General features: G+C 36.4%; 1 protein-coding gene across 1 annotated transcript; it reads right to left on the minus strand.

The window, feature by feature from the left end:
- Window positions 1–1,426: 1,426 nt before the first annotated feature.
- LOC103931225 lies at window positions 1,427–7,838 on the minus strand. Its single transcript, XM_009340652.3, has 10 exons — window positions 7,570–7,838; window positions 4,130–6,757; window positions 3,868–4,000; window positions 3,664–3,752; window positions 3,156–3,403; window positions 2,940–3,026; window positions 2,753–2,852; window positions 2,440–2,647; window positions 2,194–2,326; window positions 1,427–1,909 (listed from the first exon to the last, which is right to left on the minus strand). The coding sequence occupies exons 1-10, from the start codon at window positions 7,654–7,656 to the stop codon at window positions 1,702–1,704; spliced, it is 3,921 nt and encodes a 1,306-aa protein (XP_009338927.2). The 5' UTR covers window positions 7,657–7,838; the 3' UTR covers window positions 1,427–1,701.
- Between the last annotated feature and the right edge of the window lie 4,256 nt (window positions 7,839–12,094).

Here is a 12,094-nt window from a genome sequence, read left to right on the forward strand (position 1 = left end):
TCACTGTCGGAGGGAAGGACCAGGGATTGCCTGGGCCTATCGTGGCTTTCTAAAACAAATATATATATTAGGGAATTATGCATCTTTGTATTGCTTCAAGTCCAGCTTTCCAAGTTTCAAGCATAACCCCATCTCCCAATTAGCATTAATATTTTATCCATCTCCTTAACAGAAATTAATAGCATTTAAAATAAAGCAATATTTCGCCTTTCTTTGAATAGAAAACATTTAATTTTAAATATGAAAATTAAAAAAAATTTCCCTTTTCTTTTTGAAATATCATACATTTTATAATCCTAAATTCGAAATCTATTCAACAAATAAGTTTTAAATTTCTTTGTTTCTCTATTGTTTCTGCTCTATTCTACATATTACATGAGAGTTATCGTTTGTAAAGTTTTTATTTATCGCATTAAGTTTAATAGTATAGGCAATGGGGTTATAATAAAACGATTTTAAAATATAAAAACTCGTCCAAGACAATTATAATTTTAGTGAGTACATAATATTATATGTGCATATGTTGTTTTAAACATTTAATTTTGATATATATATATATATTAGCTTTGTAAATACCATCAGCTTAAAAAAAATTGAAAAAAAAAAAAAACCTTTATGAGAGGCCCCTCCTCATCAAAAATTCTAGTTCCGCCACTGATCTTTAGGTACCTTTTTCAGTCTAATGAATTTTGTCTTATGTTTTTTTATGTTTTTGATGGTCTTGTTCTTTCAGTTCGTGGTTGTCATTACTTGCGTTTGTGTTTGAGATGTGCTATTTAGAGTATTACCCAATTACGGATTTGTAAACATGTCGTCAAAATGATTAGTTTAATGTTTAGGATTTGATTGTCTACATTTTTTAGCAACATTTTATCCTTTGAAATTCCTCCACACACACACACCCCCCCCCCCCCCACCCAAAAAAAAGACAAAGACAATTCTCGCCTTCGCCATTATAGGCATACAATACAACCAAATTCTCCTAGTTGTGGCGTTCTTGTTCGTGGTTCATAGAAAAATTTGTAAGAGTGTAACAGTGATTCAGATTCGTTATTTTCGATTAGGGTGTCTTATTAGAGTAGCTTTCAAATCAGTGCGAGTCAAGTGAAATCAAACTACATAGGAGCTAATTTTTTGTATAAAATTTAGTATGAATGATGTGACCGGATGACCCTGTCAAAGTTTTTCTTCCTTTAGTAGCCTTATACATCCTCCGCTGATCTGTCGAGCATTGATCTTATACTTGCTTCTAAAATTAGTCATTTTGGGATTTAGAGCCAATTTATTGAGTTTTATTGGGGCGGGGCTAGAGAGAGCAACTTTTATAGCATGAGCTCACGGCCATCATGACGTCCCGTGCCAATAATACAATCGTAAGTTTATCTCCAGACTTTCATTTTGTACATGACTTGAGACGTGAGTGAACTTCAGACATAAATTAGTTTGGCAAGCCTTGAACTTATTCTATAAACATGATCAAGCTGCATACATACAGATGATAAATACATCTCTAATCCAACGTTCAGTAGACAAAAAGAGCCCTGTATCTATCCAAGTTATACCTTCCCCTTCTAACTTCTAAGTTGTCAGTTGACTGGACTGCCAACATATGAACACCGACACCGAAGCTCTCCCCTTGTACGTCCAGAAACAAAAATTCAGGGCTCGTACCATCTCTATGCAACTACGGCCGGTTAAATACTAGACACTGCACAGCTGACCACATTTACTTTGATCATGTAGCGTGAGGTGATTTAGCATAACTTGGATTCCTTTTGTTGATATCCTCCTCCGCTTGTACTGCTTGTAGTACTTACGAGATACTTTGTTGCAGTCAGCATCCTCGAAGGAGGAAAATACTGGATTGCTCTCACCCGCGCATGGTCTACTTTGTTTACCTGCAGCGTTTCTGGTGAAAAATAGGAGAGTCAATAGTTTACTCTTTTATTCAAGTAACTTGAAGATCAAGTAAACTAAAATTAACGGTTGGCGTGCTATAGTGTGATTTTCCAATTTACTTTCTGTTATTGGCCAATATTATTTACTGATCGTATGATGGATCCAAACAGCTTCAACCAGAATCTGATACTAGGTCATGATTTTTAGTATTGAAGAACAATAGAACATTAATGCCGTGCGTGTTCTATTTTTCTTTTCAATATTCGAAGTATAAAGTAGGAAGGTGAGACATACTCTACTCCTTGGCACGCAATTCTGCCATCCTCAATTGGTTCCGCTTGATACACTTCAGAGACGGTAATGGACATATCAACGTCAGTATTATCACGACTTCCACAGATATCACCGTAAAGATCAAGCACGGTTCCTGCGAAACACCATAAAAGAATGTGGACGCTAGTTAATTAGTCTGGTAATTATGGATTTCATTTTGTTCGGGAAAAAAAAAAAAGAAGAAAAAAATTTGATCATAAAAGATACTTTTTAATGGCCTTGCTTCAGCTGGAGCATTCTTGTTTAACAGTTTCTGACACATAATGGTACCCTGAAAATCAAGGAAAGTATAATCCAGAAACTTTAGCCTCTCGGAAGGTGTCATCTTTGAGAACCCAAATGATGTCGTCCATGTGTTTAGCACGCTTGGTACGGCGGGCAAAACCAATCTCTCCACACCTAATTCCAGAAGCATCTGACAGAATAAAGAATTTAGAGGCAATAATGAGAAATTAAGAAAATGACTTTCCAAGAAGGAACACAACAAAAATGAAACCCGCAGGAACATTCAACACATTACCTTTTCAAGCTCATCCATTAATATACGACACATTCCAAGCCGACGATATTGAAATCTGGTAGCAACAAGAGGTACTTCTGCCACTTTGTCTCCGAAAATCCTTTGATCAAGAAACTACCAGTTTAGAAACAAATTACCTGTCCCACAAAGCTCAAAAATTTTCAACTAGCAGCTAATTAAAGCTCACCTTACAGTAGCCGCAGTGATTAATTCATCATTTCTCTCCAAAAGCACAGTATAGAACCCTCGGAAGTTCAGGCGATTAAGATCTGACCTGGAATATTCCAGAAACTGGCCTTAGAAAGTGAACATATGCCTCATGTGCTAAGCTCAAATATTAGCAGTATGTTAGCAAGTCACGAAAGCAAAAGAAATTGTGACGTTGACAGTAAGAATTTCCCACCCTCTACTGAAGATGACATCTTCTACAAGATCTCTCCTGGTAAGAGGTTCCTTAACAGGCACAAAACACTCATGCATCACATCAAGAGCAACATTGAGCTTGCTATAACACTCCGTCAAGGCATCATCAGTATCATGTTCATCGGTAGCATGGGTATCACACTTGTTGAACTTCAACAGTGACCAAGATAGATTGTCATCACCCACTGGAATTTGTTTTCCTAAACGCTCATCTAGGTTGAAAGATATCTGAAAATTTGAAACAGTCAAATCAACATCACATGGAGAGAGCAAGTAGCTCGTGGATGGAATGTTAGAGTAAATAAGATCCATAATTCACCTAAAACATCTGACACAAAAAAACGTGAGACTGAGCTTATTTAGAATAATTTTGATTGAATTTAGAAAGGATAAAAGCGATACTTCTGAATTTTTCGCAAATCAGGCTAGGAAACAAGCAACTAAGTTCAAAAAGAGGACTGAAAAAAATTGATGGCATGTTGGGATACCTTTTTACAGTTTTTGCTGCAATACCAGTTTCCTTCTGGATCACTTTTGTTTTCTTCTGCGCCTCTTTTTCTCAGGCACCCTTTGTGATCTACAACAAATAGGGGAACGCTAAAATTACAAACTTTTTGAAGATGTGACGATGTACACGAAGTTCACAGGCATGCATTTTCTATAACAGATGAAACAGACAACAGTCATCCTACATTTATGCTCGCATTGACCACAGGTGAGAACATAATTATCATCCACAATAGACTCTTTCTCTTCTTTAAAGTTCTTTTGGCCACAAATTCCACAACGGCAAGATGAACAGAACCAGTCACCGTCTGGAACAGCCTGCAGAAGCAAAAACATTTAAGACCAAGAAAAGAAGTCAAGAATCTCAATCATTTTTGTCAAAAGGATAAAAAAGAGGAAACGAAACAATACACAAAGTACTAGAAATACTCGAGGAAAGCAATCTACCTTCAAGCCAAGGCATTTTTTGTGAAATGATGATGGACATTGATCACATAAAATTAGGTCACCACCAAAGTGACACACAGTGCAAATGTAATCATTCTCACCTCGGCACCAATTGCCCTTCATCCTATCACGTGGTTGTTTTCGGAAGTTCCTCTCCCTTCTTTCATGCATAATTTGCACCTGGCAATCTAAGAGAGACCTACCATCTTCCAAGAAAATATTGGCATAAGGTCTGTGGTTACTACTGCCAGCGTGATGCCCAAAGGAACTAAGAGTATACACCTCTGTGCAACAGCTGCACCTGATCCCCTCACGAGTTATCTTCCCTTGTTTCATTGGATGACTATCCTTTGTGCTCCGATAATTTACTTTTTCCCTTGAAGAAACCATGTTATTGTCTATCAACCAAGATAAGACATTGCGAGGATTCTTGTGTGAGGAGGTTTCTTCCTGCACCCGTTTGCTTGACCTGAGCACACGAGTTGGCTGACTACCACCCAATCCATCCCTTAACCCATCCAAAGCTCCAGATCCCCTTCTCCTTTTGAACTTTGGAGGGTTGGCACATTGATCCTTTAGACATCTTAGTTTTTCATCACCTATTAACTCTGTTGGTCCGTATTTTCTCTTTTTTGGGCATTTTCTACTACCATGAACTTTCACATTACCAATCTCCACAAGATTACTTGCCTGTGACATGCTAACAGTATCTCTAGACCAATTTTTGGACACAGTTTTCGATGGTACCAAGCCTTCATGATTAACCAAATTACTTGCTGTAGAGCATATTCTGTTTCTAGTGGACTGGCCCTCGTCTTCCTCAATGACATACATGCATTCAGCAGGTCTCTCTACAAAATCTCCATCCATACAGCTTTTGCATGCACTATAAAGTGTAAAATGCACCACTCCTTTGGGTGATTTGTAGCACAAGTTCTTTGAATTTCTACTTGCGTACAAGAACACCCACCCAACAGCTGAGAGGTGCTTCTTTGCTTTTGATACCATTTTTCGTACTTTCTTCTTCGTTCCCTTGGCCATTGCATGGTTATAATATTCCACAACTGCTTCGTGGCAATATTCAGGTTTGTAAATAAATTCTTTGTGGTAAGAAGACCCTGACATCTGAGGACAATAACTAGGATGATGACTCTCTTGTGGTTGTTCAATGAGAAGAGTCTGTTCTTCTGAACAATGCAAACCCTGGGTTGCATCTTCAGAGATTGAAAGTGTATCTCTCTTGGGTTTCTTCAACTTCTTACACACTTGAAAAAGAGAGTACTCGTATTCTCCTCTGTCAGGACACAAGTACCGGTATCTGTAGTTGCCCTTATCAATTGCAAATTCCATTTTCCACCCCAAATATTGAAGATACTGCCTAACAGCTGTCACTTTGAAATTAGAACGCTTATTCAAATATTCATCAACAGAGTCAGGGCAATATATAGCTTGAGGGTCGAAAGGTAGCCAATTAAGGGTACTTTTTCTTCTGGAATTAAAACTACGAATTCCACCATTTCTGATACCAGAATTGACACAAGAATTCCCATCAAGATTAGAAGGAAATGCTGACAAAACCTGAGGTAGAACAGACACTCCTTTATTTTGGAAAAATATATTTGAGCACTCCAAACTATTCATATCTGGTATGTCATCCCCTGCCGCAGAGATCAATTTAGCCATATAAGATTTCTTGTGAACCTGCTGCGCAGAGGCAGAGTCTGGATTAATAGACAAACCCCCATCTACATCTTGTTCATCAATAAACTCAGCATTGCAGTTCAGTACACAGTTAATTACATTCTTGAAAGTATCTTCATGACCAACTAACAGATCTCTATACAGTGGGTTGTGGACAGGTACAATAGCTGAAGAGTCAACCATATTTTCTTTAGGATTCATATTAGCATCAGAGGAAAAATGAGCTGACTCCAATTCTACCTGGGTTTCTAGTGACAAGCATCCTGACTTGTCTAAAACACCTAATAGTTCATCAACTGTGATGTTTATGTTATCATCAATGACCTCCAACACCAACTCTTCCCACAGATGTCTCATTGGAGAAGTCCACTCCTTGACATTCTCAAATCCCTTTTTTTCTCGAACATCATACCAAATTTGCTTCACAGAAACAGCAATGTACCTCTCGTTATCATATTTCTCAAGCAACTCAAGCAACACCCAAGTACCGCGTCGCTTCCAATTCTCAGTAACCTCATCCCAGTCATGAGTAATTCGGATAGTGTCAATCCGAGCATTTAATTCATCACCCAAATCCGGGAAGAAGATCCTTCTCTCCTCCGAACCATCTTCATGATCGAAGATGACACCTTCCCACCAACCGTCCTCATGAAACACATCCACACAGAGTCCATAGGGAAGGTCCCATTCCCCTGGCTGAATGTGAGGTGGCGTTGGCCTTATACACCCGCGATAGTTACTCCCGTTCCCAGTGAATGAACCAATGCCATCCAAAATGGGTGAAACAGACACAACATCAACCAGATTACCAGACTCATCGTCACATAGAAGATGTTTGTATTGAACTTGACGATGACCTTGCTTATTGCATGCAATGACAATCCCAGGGTGCCATGACCCCTGAAACCCAGCTTCTACACTCCTCACCTGCAAAAGTTGATATTTTTACTTTAAAAAACAAAACCTGAAATTACTAATGAACAATTTCCCACATCTACACTGAATACCCCCAATAGAAAACATTAAAGCAAACTACAGAATGAGGTCAACCTCCATTACCTTACTGAGAAATCAAGATCAAACATTGCATAAATGGCGAAACAAACCGAAAGAAGCCATAGATGCTCAATAATAATGAGAGTAACATTAAAGGCAAGGTAGCCACAATCAGTTTGGAGAATTTGACATGAATCCAAAAGCTAATACAAAAAAAGAAAAAGGCTTTGACATTGAACCCAGAAATTAATTATAAAAAAGCAGGAAAAAAAAACAAATCAATAGAAAGGCAAAACAAAATTTCCCAAAAAAGACCAGCAAAAAATTAAAATTAAAACCAAATATAGAAAAAAAAAAAACAAAAAACACACCCAAATTTTTACTTGGATGCTCTACCAGGCCAAATCAGTCTTTCAATCTCAGCCGTTTAAGAAAATGCATTGGTTCCCAGATTGGACCACATCATCTACCAGTCTTCTTCCCCACAAAAACAAAAATAACTCAAATAAAGAAAAAAACCCATTTTACAGAAAACCAGTGCAATCGGCCACCATGCATGCCTCTTCGAGTCCAAAACATTCAACAATCAGCTTAATTGACTTCATAAACTATCAAAAAATTCGAATTGACCCATAAAAAAAATCAGAAAATAAAAAATCCCCAAAATAGACGAGAATCACAGCCCAAAAACTCGAATTTCTGAAAAACCCAGAAACAAAAAGGCTGGAAGATGGTGGCATTACCTCAACTTGGGCACCAACGAGAAGCTTTCGTCGATTGTGAGTCCTGCGTTTTCGTTTTTTGGGCTCTTCGAGCTCCATGACCGCCATTGAAGAGCCAGAGAGAGAGCTGATGGTTGAGAGAGTGAGTGAGAGAGAGAGAATGCTTTTTGGGTTTTCGAAATTTGGGAAAATTGGAAATAAAATTTTCGCTGGAAATTGGAGTCTCCCTTCTCTCTCGCTCTATTGGGCTTATCACTCTCTCTCTCTCTCTCTCTCTCTCTCCTCGTATTGCTTTGGCACCAAGTAACAGACTCAGAACTAGAGACTGAGACTCTGATGCTCTGCCACTGCAACCACTATAAATTTCTCTGTTCCCGCTTTAATTTTCCTCCACGTCATCTCCGTATGTACGAATTTCTGACGTGGCGGCATTCCATTTGTTTCGTCGTTCCATCTCTTTCGTACCGGTCCTTCTCTAGCAGATCAATTTCGGAAAAGATGGATGATCAGGTGCGGTGAGGAGCACGGCGGAAGGGTGTGGCGTTGGCCCGTCAGTTTTGGACCGTTGGTGTGGGAGTTATGGGTTAGGGATTCTCGCCATGAGTCTGTGGCCGTCGGATTGACTTGCACGGATTAGGGGGTCAGGGGAAAAGGAAACAAAAAAGGAGAGGCATTGACTGAGAATGTTTTAATGAAAATCAAAGTCTACTGCGGTCGAGAATCGCAAGTTAATGTTTTCACATAAATAAAAATCAATTTGGGACGGTTGGGATATAAATATTCTTTATTTTTGTTATCATAAATTTAATACATGTTAATTAAGATAAAGGTCACTCACAAAGTGAGTGCAGGAGATTTGAGCGCGTTGCAGTTTAATAATATATTTCTTCTCTTATAATCAATGGGTATCATGTTTGACTCATACAGCTGAAAATAACTTATTATACTTGTGTTAAGTTCACATCTTAACACTTGTCCACCAACTAACCAAAATCTTCTACGCCTATTTACGTATGTAACTTCTGTAGCTTACTTATAATCTTGACACTTATCGACTAACTTAACAAAAAAATCTCTAAATAAAATGGGAAAATAATAAAATAAAAAAGGAGTAGCCGAGGTACTCGGTACTCTCCAATTTATTATTCTCCCTCCCAAAAAAAAAAAAATTCAAAACCCATAAACTAGTTTGGATGTTAGGTTGTATGCGCTAGGTCTTGCGGCGCTGCATCGACTCTGACGACAGCCGCCACCTGGGCCTCCGCCACCCCCGACGAATTGATCCCATCCATCACATCTCCCGCGTGATTCTCCCGGTCAATGCACTTTAGTAGAGGAAAATAAGAGTCGTTTCGGTCCATGTACTTTAGTAGAGGAAAATCGCCCTACAAGTTCAATTTGAAGGAATTGGATGGAGGGAGAAAGGGGGTGTTGTGACCCTAGGTTGCACGCACATTCTAAAACTTGAAGTGTCGGAGTGTTCAACATATCGACACCTTTCGGACACGACTTAGACACGATCAAGATAGGCATGGACCTTTTTGTAAATTGAAAAAATATTTGGGGCCATTTTAGAAATATTGAATACAAAACCTAAACGAGTCCCCGACCTGAACCTAGTTTGTTGCTTAATTTATTTAGAGAAATGAGTAATAATTTGATATATTATGAATTCGAAGTATTGTTTTTAATATATGTAATATTTATTATATTTTAATCGTCGTATCCTAACTGTATCTGTGTTCTTATATTTTGAAATTTGTTGGGTCCCCGTATCGCCATGTCGTGTGTCGCCGCATCCCTGTTTGTGCAACATAGGTGTTGTCGACCGGTGGTGGTTTTCAGGATTGGGTCATGACTTCTTATTTTGTTTACCTTTTGTTTTTATTTTTAATATAACATTCAAGACATTTGACAAAGTCAAATGGTGTTACATTCTGAAACATGTGTCAAAAAATTAAATGGACTACAAAGATGCCATATACAAAATAAGTTCAAAAGATTTGAACTCATTTCGTGAACATAAAAAACAAAGTCTAACCATTCTCAAATAGAGAAATGCTAAGGATACTTTTTCAAAAGTGATAGATTTTTTAGTGTGATCGGAACACGGAGTGGTACATCACGTGTCATTATACAAATGATGTGATATGTGTGTTAAAAAATTAATAACTTAAAAAATAAAATTTCTCATCACTTATATAAAAACACATAATGTACCATTTGTGTTCCGGTTACAATGAAAATTTTCTCCTCAGAGGTGGGACTTTTCATAGACTCTGTAACACTTCACGCTTTTGACACAAGATTTTATATGTTGACATGAGAATTGATGTTAAACTGTTGGTGCCAAAGAGTTCATAAAAAAATCGCATTTTAAGAAAATCCGCTTAGCATTTATATTTCAATTATAGTCATACGAAGATTGAACTTTGATGTGTAGTCAAACTCGCTTATGTTTCATGATGTTTCCATGTTGAACATGCGGTGGAGATCATGCATATGACAGGACTAAGAGTTGCACAATAAATAAATTTTGTGAGTGTACAACAAATGCGAAACATGCATCAAGGCAAATATAGGAATTGCATGATGAAGCTATGTTCCCTCATTCTATAGCGCATGAAATGCTTAATTTATCTTATGATGAAAAAATTCTGTTGGGAAATTTAGATTAAATAATTTTAGTAAAGGTTTTAAGGAAAGCTACCAAATTTTTCTCAATATATTTGGATTAAGCCACAAATTGGTTGCAAATACACTGTAAGCATAGGAACATTTATATTTTAGACCCATTGCACATAACTCACAATCTGGTAGTGTCAGTGCCAGAATTTATTGTTGAAAATTTTCAAGTCACTGTTGAACAATGACCAATTAAACAATATGTAAAATTTTATCATCTTCAATTTTGTTTTGTTTGCGAATGTATATTTTTTGAGATGTATACACAACAAAATGAGGGGACTTATGAGAAAATTCATTACTAAATTTAATCAACAAGACGCAAAAAAATTTGATCGCCCATAAACGTGGTAACATTGAGTGACGAAGGAAAGTAGAGTGGCATGCATCAAGTATAATTAATGTTGGAAAAATACACAAGAGAACAAAAAAAAAAAAAAAAAACACTCATTATAAGACATACCTCAGAATTAACAAATTTCGGATTACTGTTTCGTTCCTATGATCTTTTGCTTGAACTACGAGTGAAAAGTGAAAAAGTAATCATGATGAGGATTCAGTTGTATCTAATCCAGTCGGTTAGATTGCCTATATACATATGTTCTCAGTTGTTTTCGGATCGATGTGTTACCCTATATTGTCAACAAAGAGAGAGAAAACCATTTTAATATTATGGTTGAAGAGGGACCAAAAAAAGGGATATGCCCCGAAAATTCACAAGAATATTTCATTTTGATTTTCTCTAATTACTACAAAAAAATTAAGAGATATTTACTTAATCAAACACCCTAATTTGAGTTAATTAAATATTGTGATTTATTTAATTGAATAAACAAATCCAACAATTACATATAAAGTAAACAACGGCCAATTGCAGAGTTGAAAGTAAGTTCATAGCGTGTCCAAATTAACTTTAAATCGCGACACTTCAAACTGCATGATCTAAATGATCTAAAGTGAAACTTTATCCAAACTACATGGACTAAAATCATACTTTTACCAAAATCTTAAATAATAAACATCAAAAGCATCTCCAACAGCCTTGCTAAACAAGGTTGTTTGGCTGTTTTAACGAAAAAAAATCACAAAATCTCATTTCCAAGACGATCAGTCTCTCACTAGATTTAGCATGAGGAAAGAGAGAACTTAACGGAAAAAAACAAAGAAAAGGGAGAAGGGAAAAGGAAAGAGAACTTGAAACAAACACAAAAAAAAAAAAAAAAAAAAAAAAAAAAAAGAAGGAAAACTAATGAAAATGATTTGAAAACTTTGAGTTTTAACAATAAAGACAAAATAAAGGATAAAGTGAATAGTATCAGGATTAACTTTTTAGTGTAAAAATGTGGTTTTTCGTTAAAATGAACAGTATCGCGAGCTTTTCGTTAAAACTTCCAAAAAAGGAAACTAATGAAAAGGACTCGCGAACTTTTCGTTAAAACTTCCAAAAAATGAAACTAATGAAAATGGCTTGAAAACTTTGAGTTATAAAAAAGGAAAACTAATGAAAAGGACTTGAAAATTTTGAGTTTTAATGATAAAGACAAAATAAAGGATAAAGTGAATAGTATTAGGATTGACTTTTTAGTGTTAAAATGTGGTTTTTCGTTAAAGTACAGTACCGTGGACTTTTCGTTAAAACTCATTTTTAAAAAAGAAAGTGAACTTAACGGGAAAAAAAAAAAAACAAAGAAAAGTGGTTCTAGAAAGCAATAGAATCGTTGGGGTTAATTATTTATTTGAATTATTAATTAATAAAGTATTAAAAAGTTAAATTATCTTAAATAACAAAATATTGATAAAAAAAAATGTTATTGGAGATGATAAGTTAAACTGAATAATTATTTTAATTTTTACACACTGT

This window comes from the organism of the source record quoted next, unplaced genomic scaffold (genome assembly GCF_019419815.1).
Source record: "Pyrus x bretschneideri cultivar Hongxiangsu unplaced genomic scaffold, Pyrus_bretschneideri_v1 Contig39, whole genome shotgun sequence".
Classification (NCBI taxonomy): Eukaryota; Viridiplantae; Streptophyta; class Magnoliopsida; order Rosales; family Rosaceae; genus Pyrus; species Pyrus x bretschneideri.

What these genes read in the sequence shown, in the direction of transcription:
- LOC103931225 (XM_009340652.3), bottom strand. Translation starts at nt 7,656, where the DNA reads ATGGCGGTCATGGAGCTCGAAGAGCCCAAAAAACGAAAACGCAGGACT. An exon ending in TCGTTGGTGCCCAAGTTGAG is followed by an intron (nt 6,758 to 7,569) that starts GTAATGCCACCA and finishes CAACTTTTGCAG; the next exon opens with GTGAGGAGTGTAGAAGCTGG. An exon ending in TGAAGCAAGGCCATTAAAAA is followed by an intron (nt 2,327 to 2,439) that starts GTATCTTTTATG and finishes GGTGTTTCGCAG; the next exon opens with GAACCGTGCTTGATCTTTAC.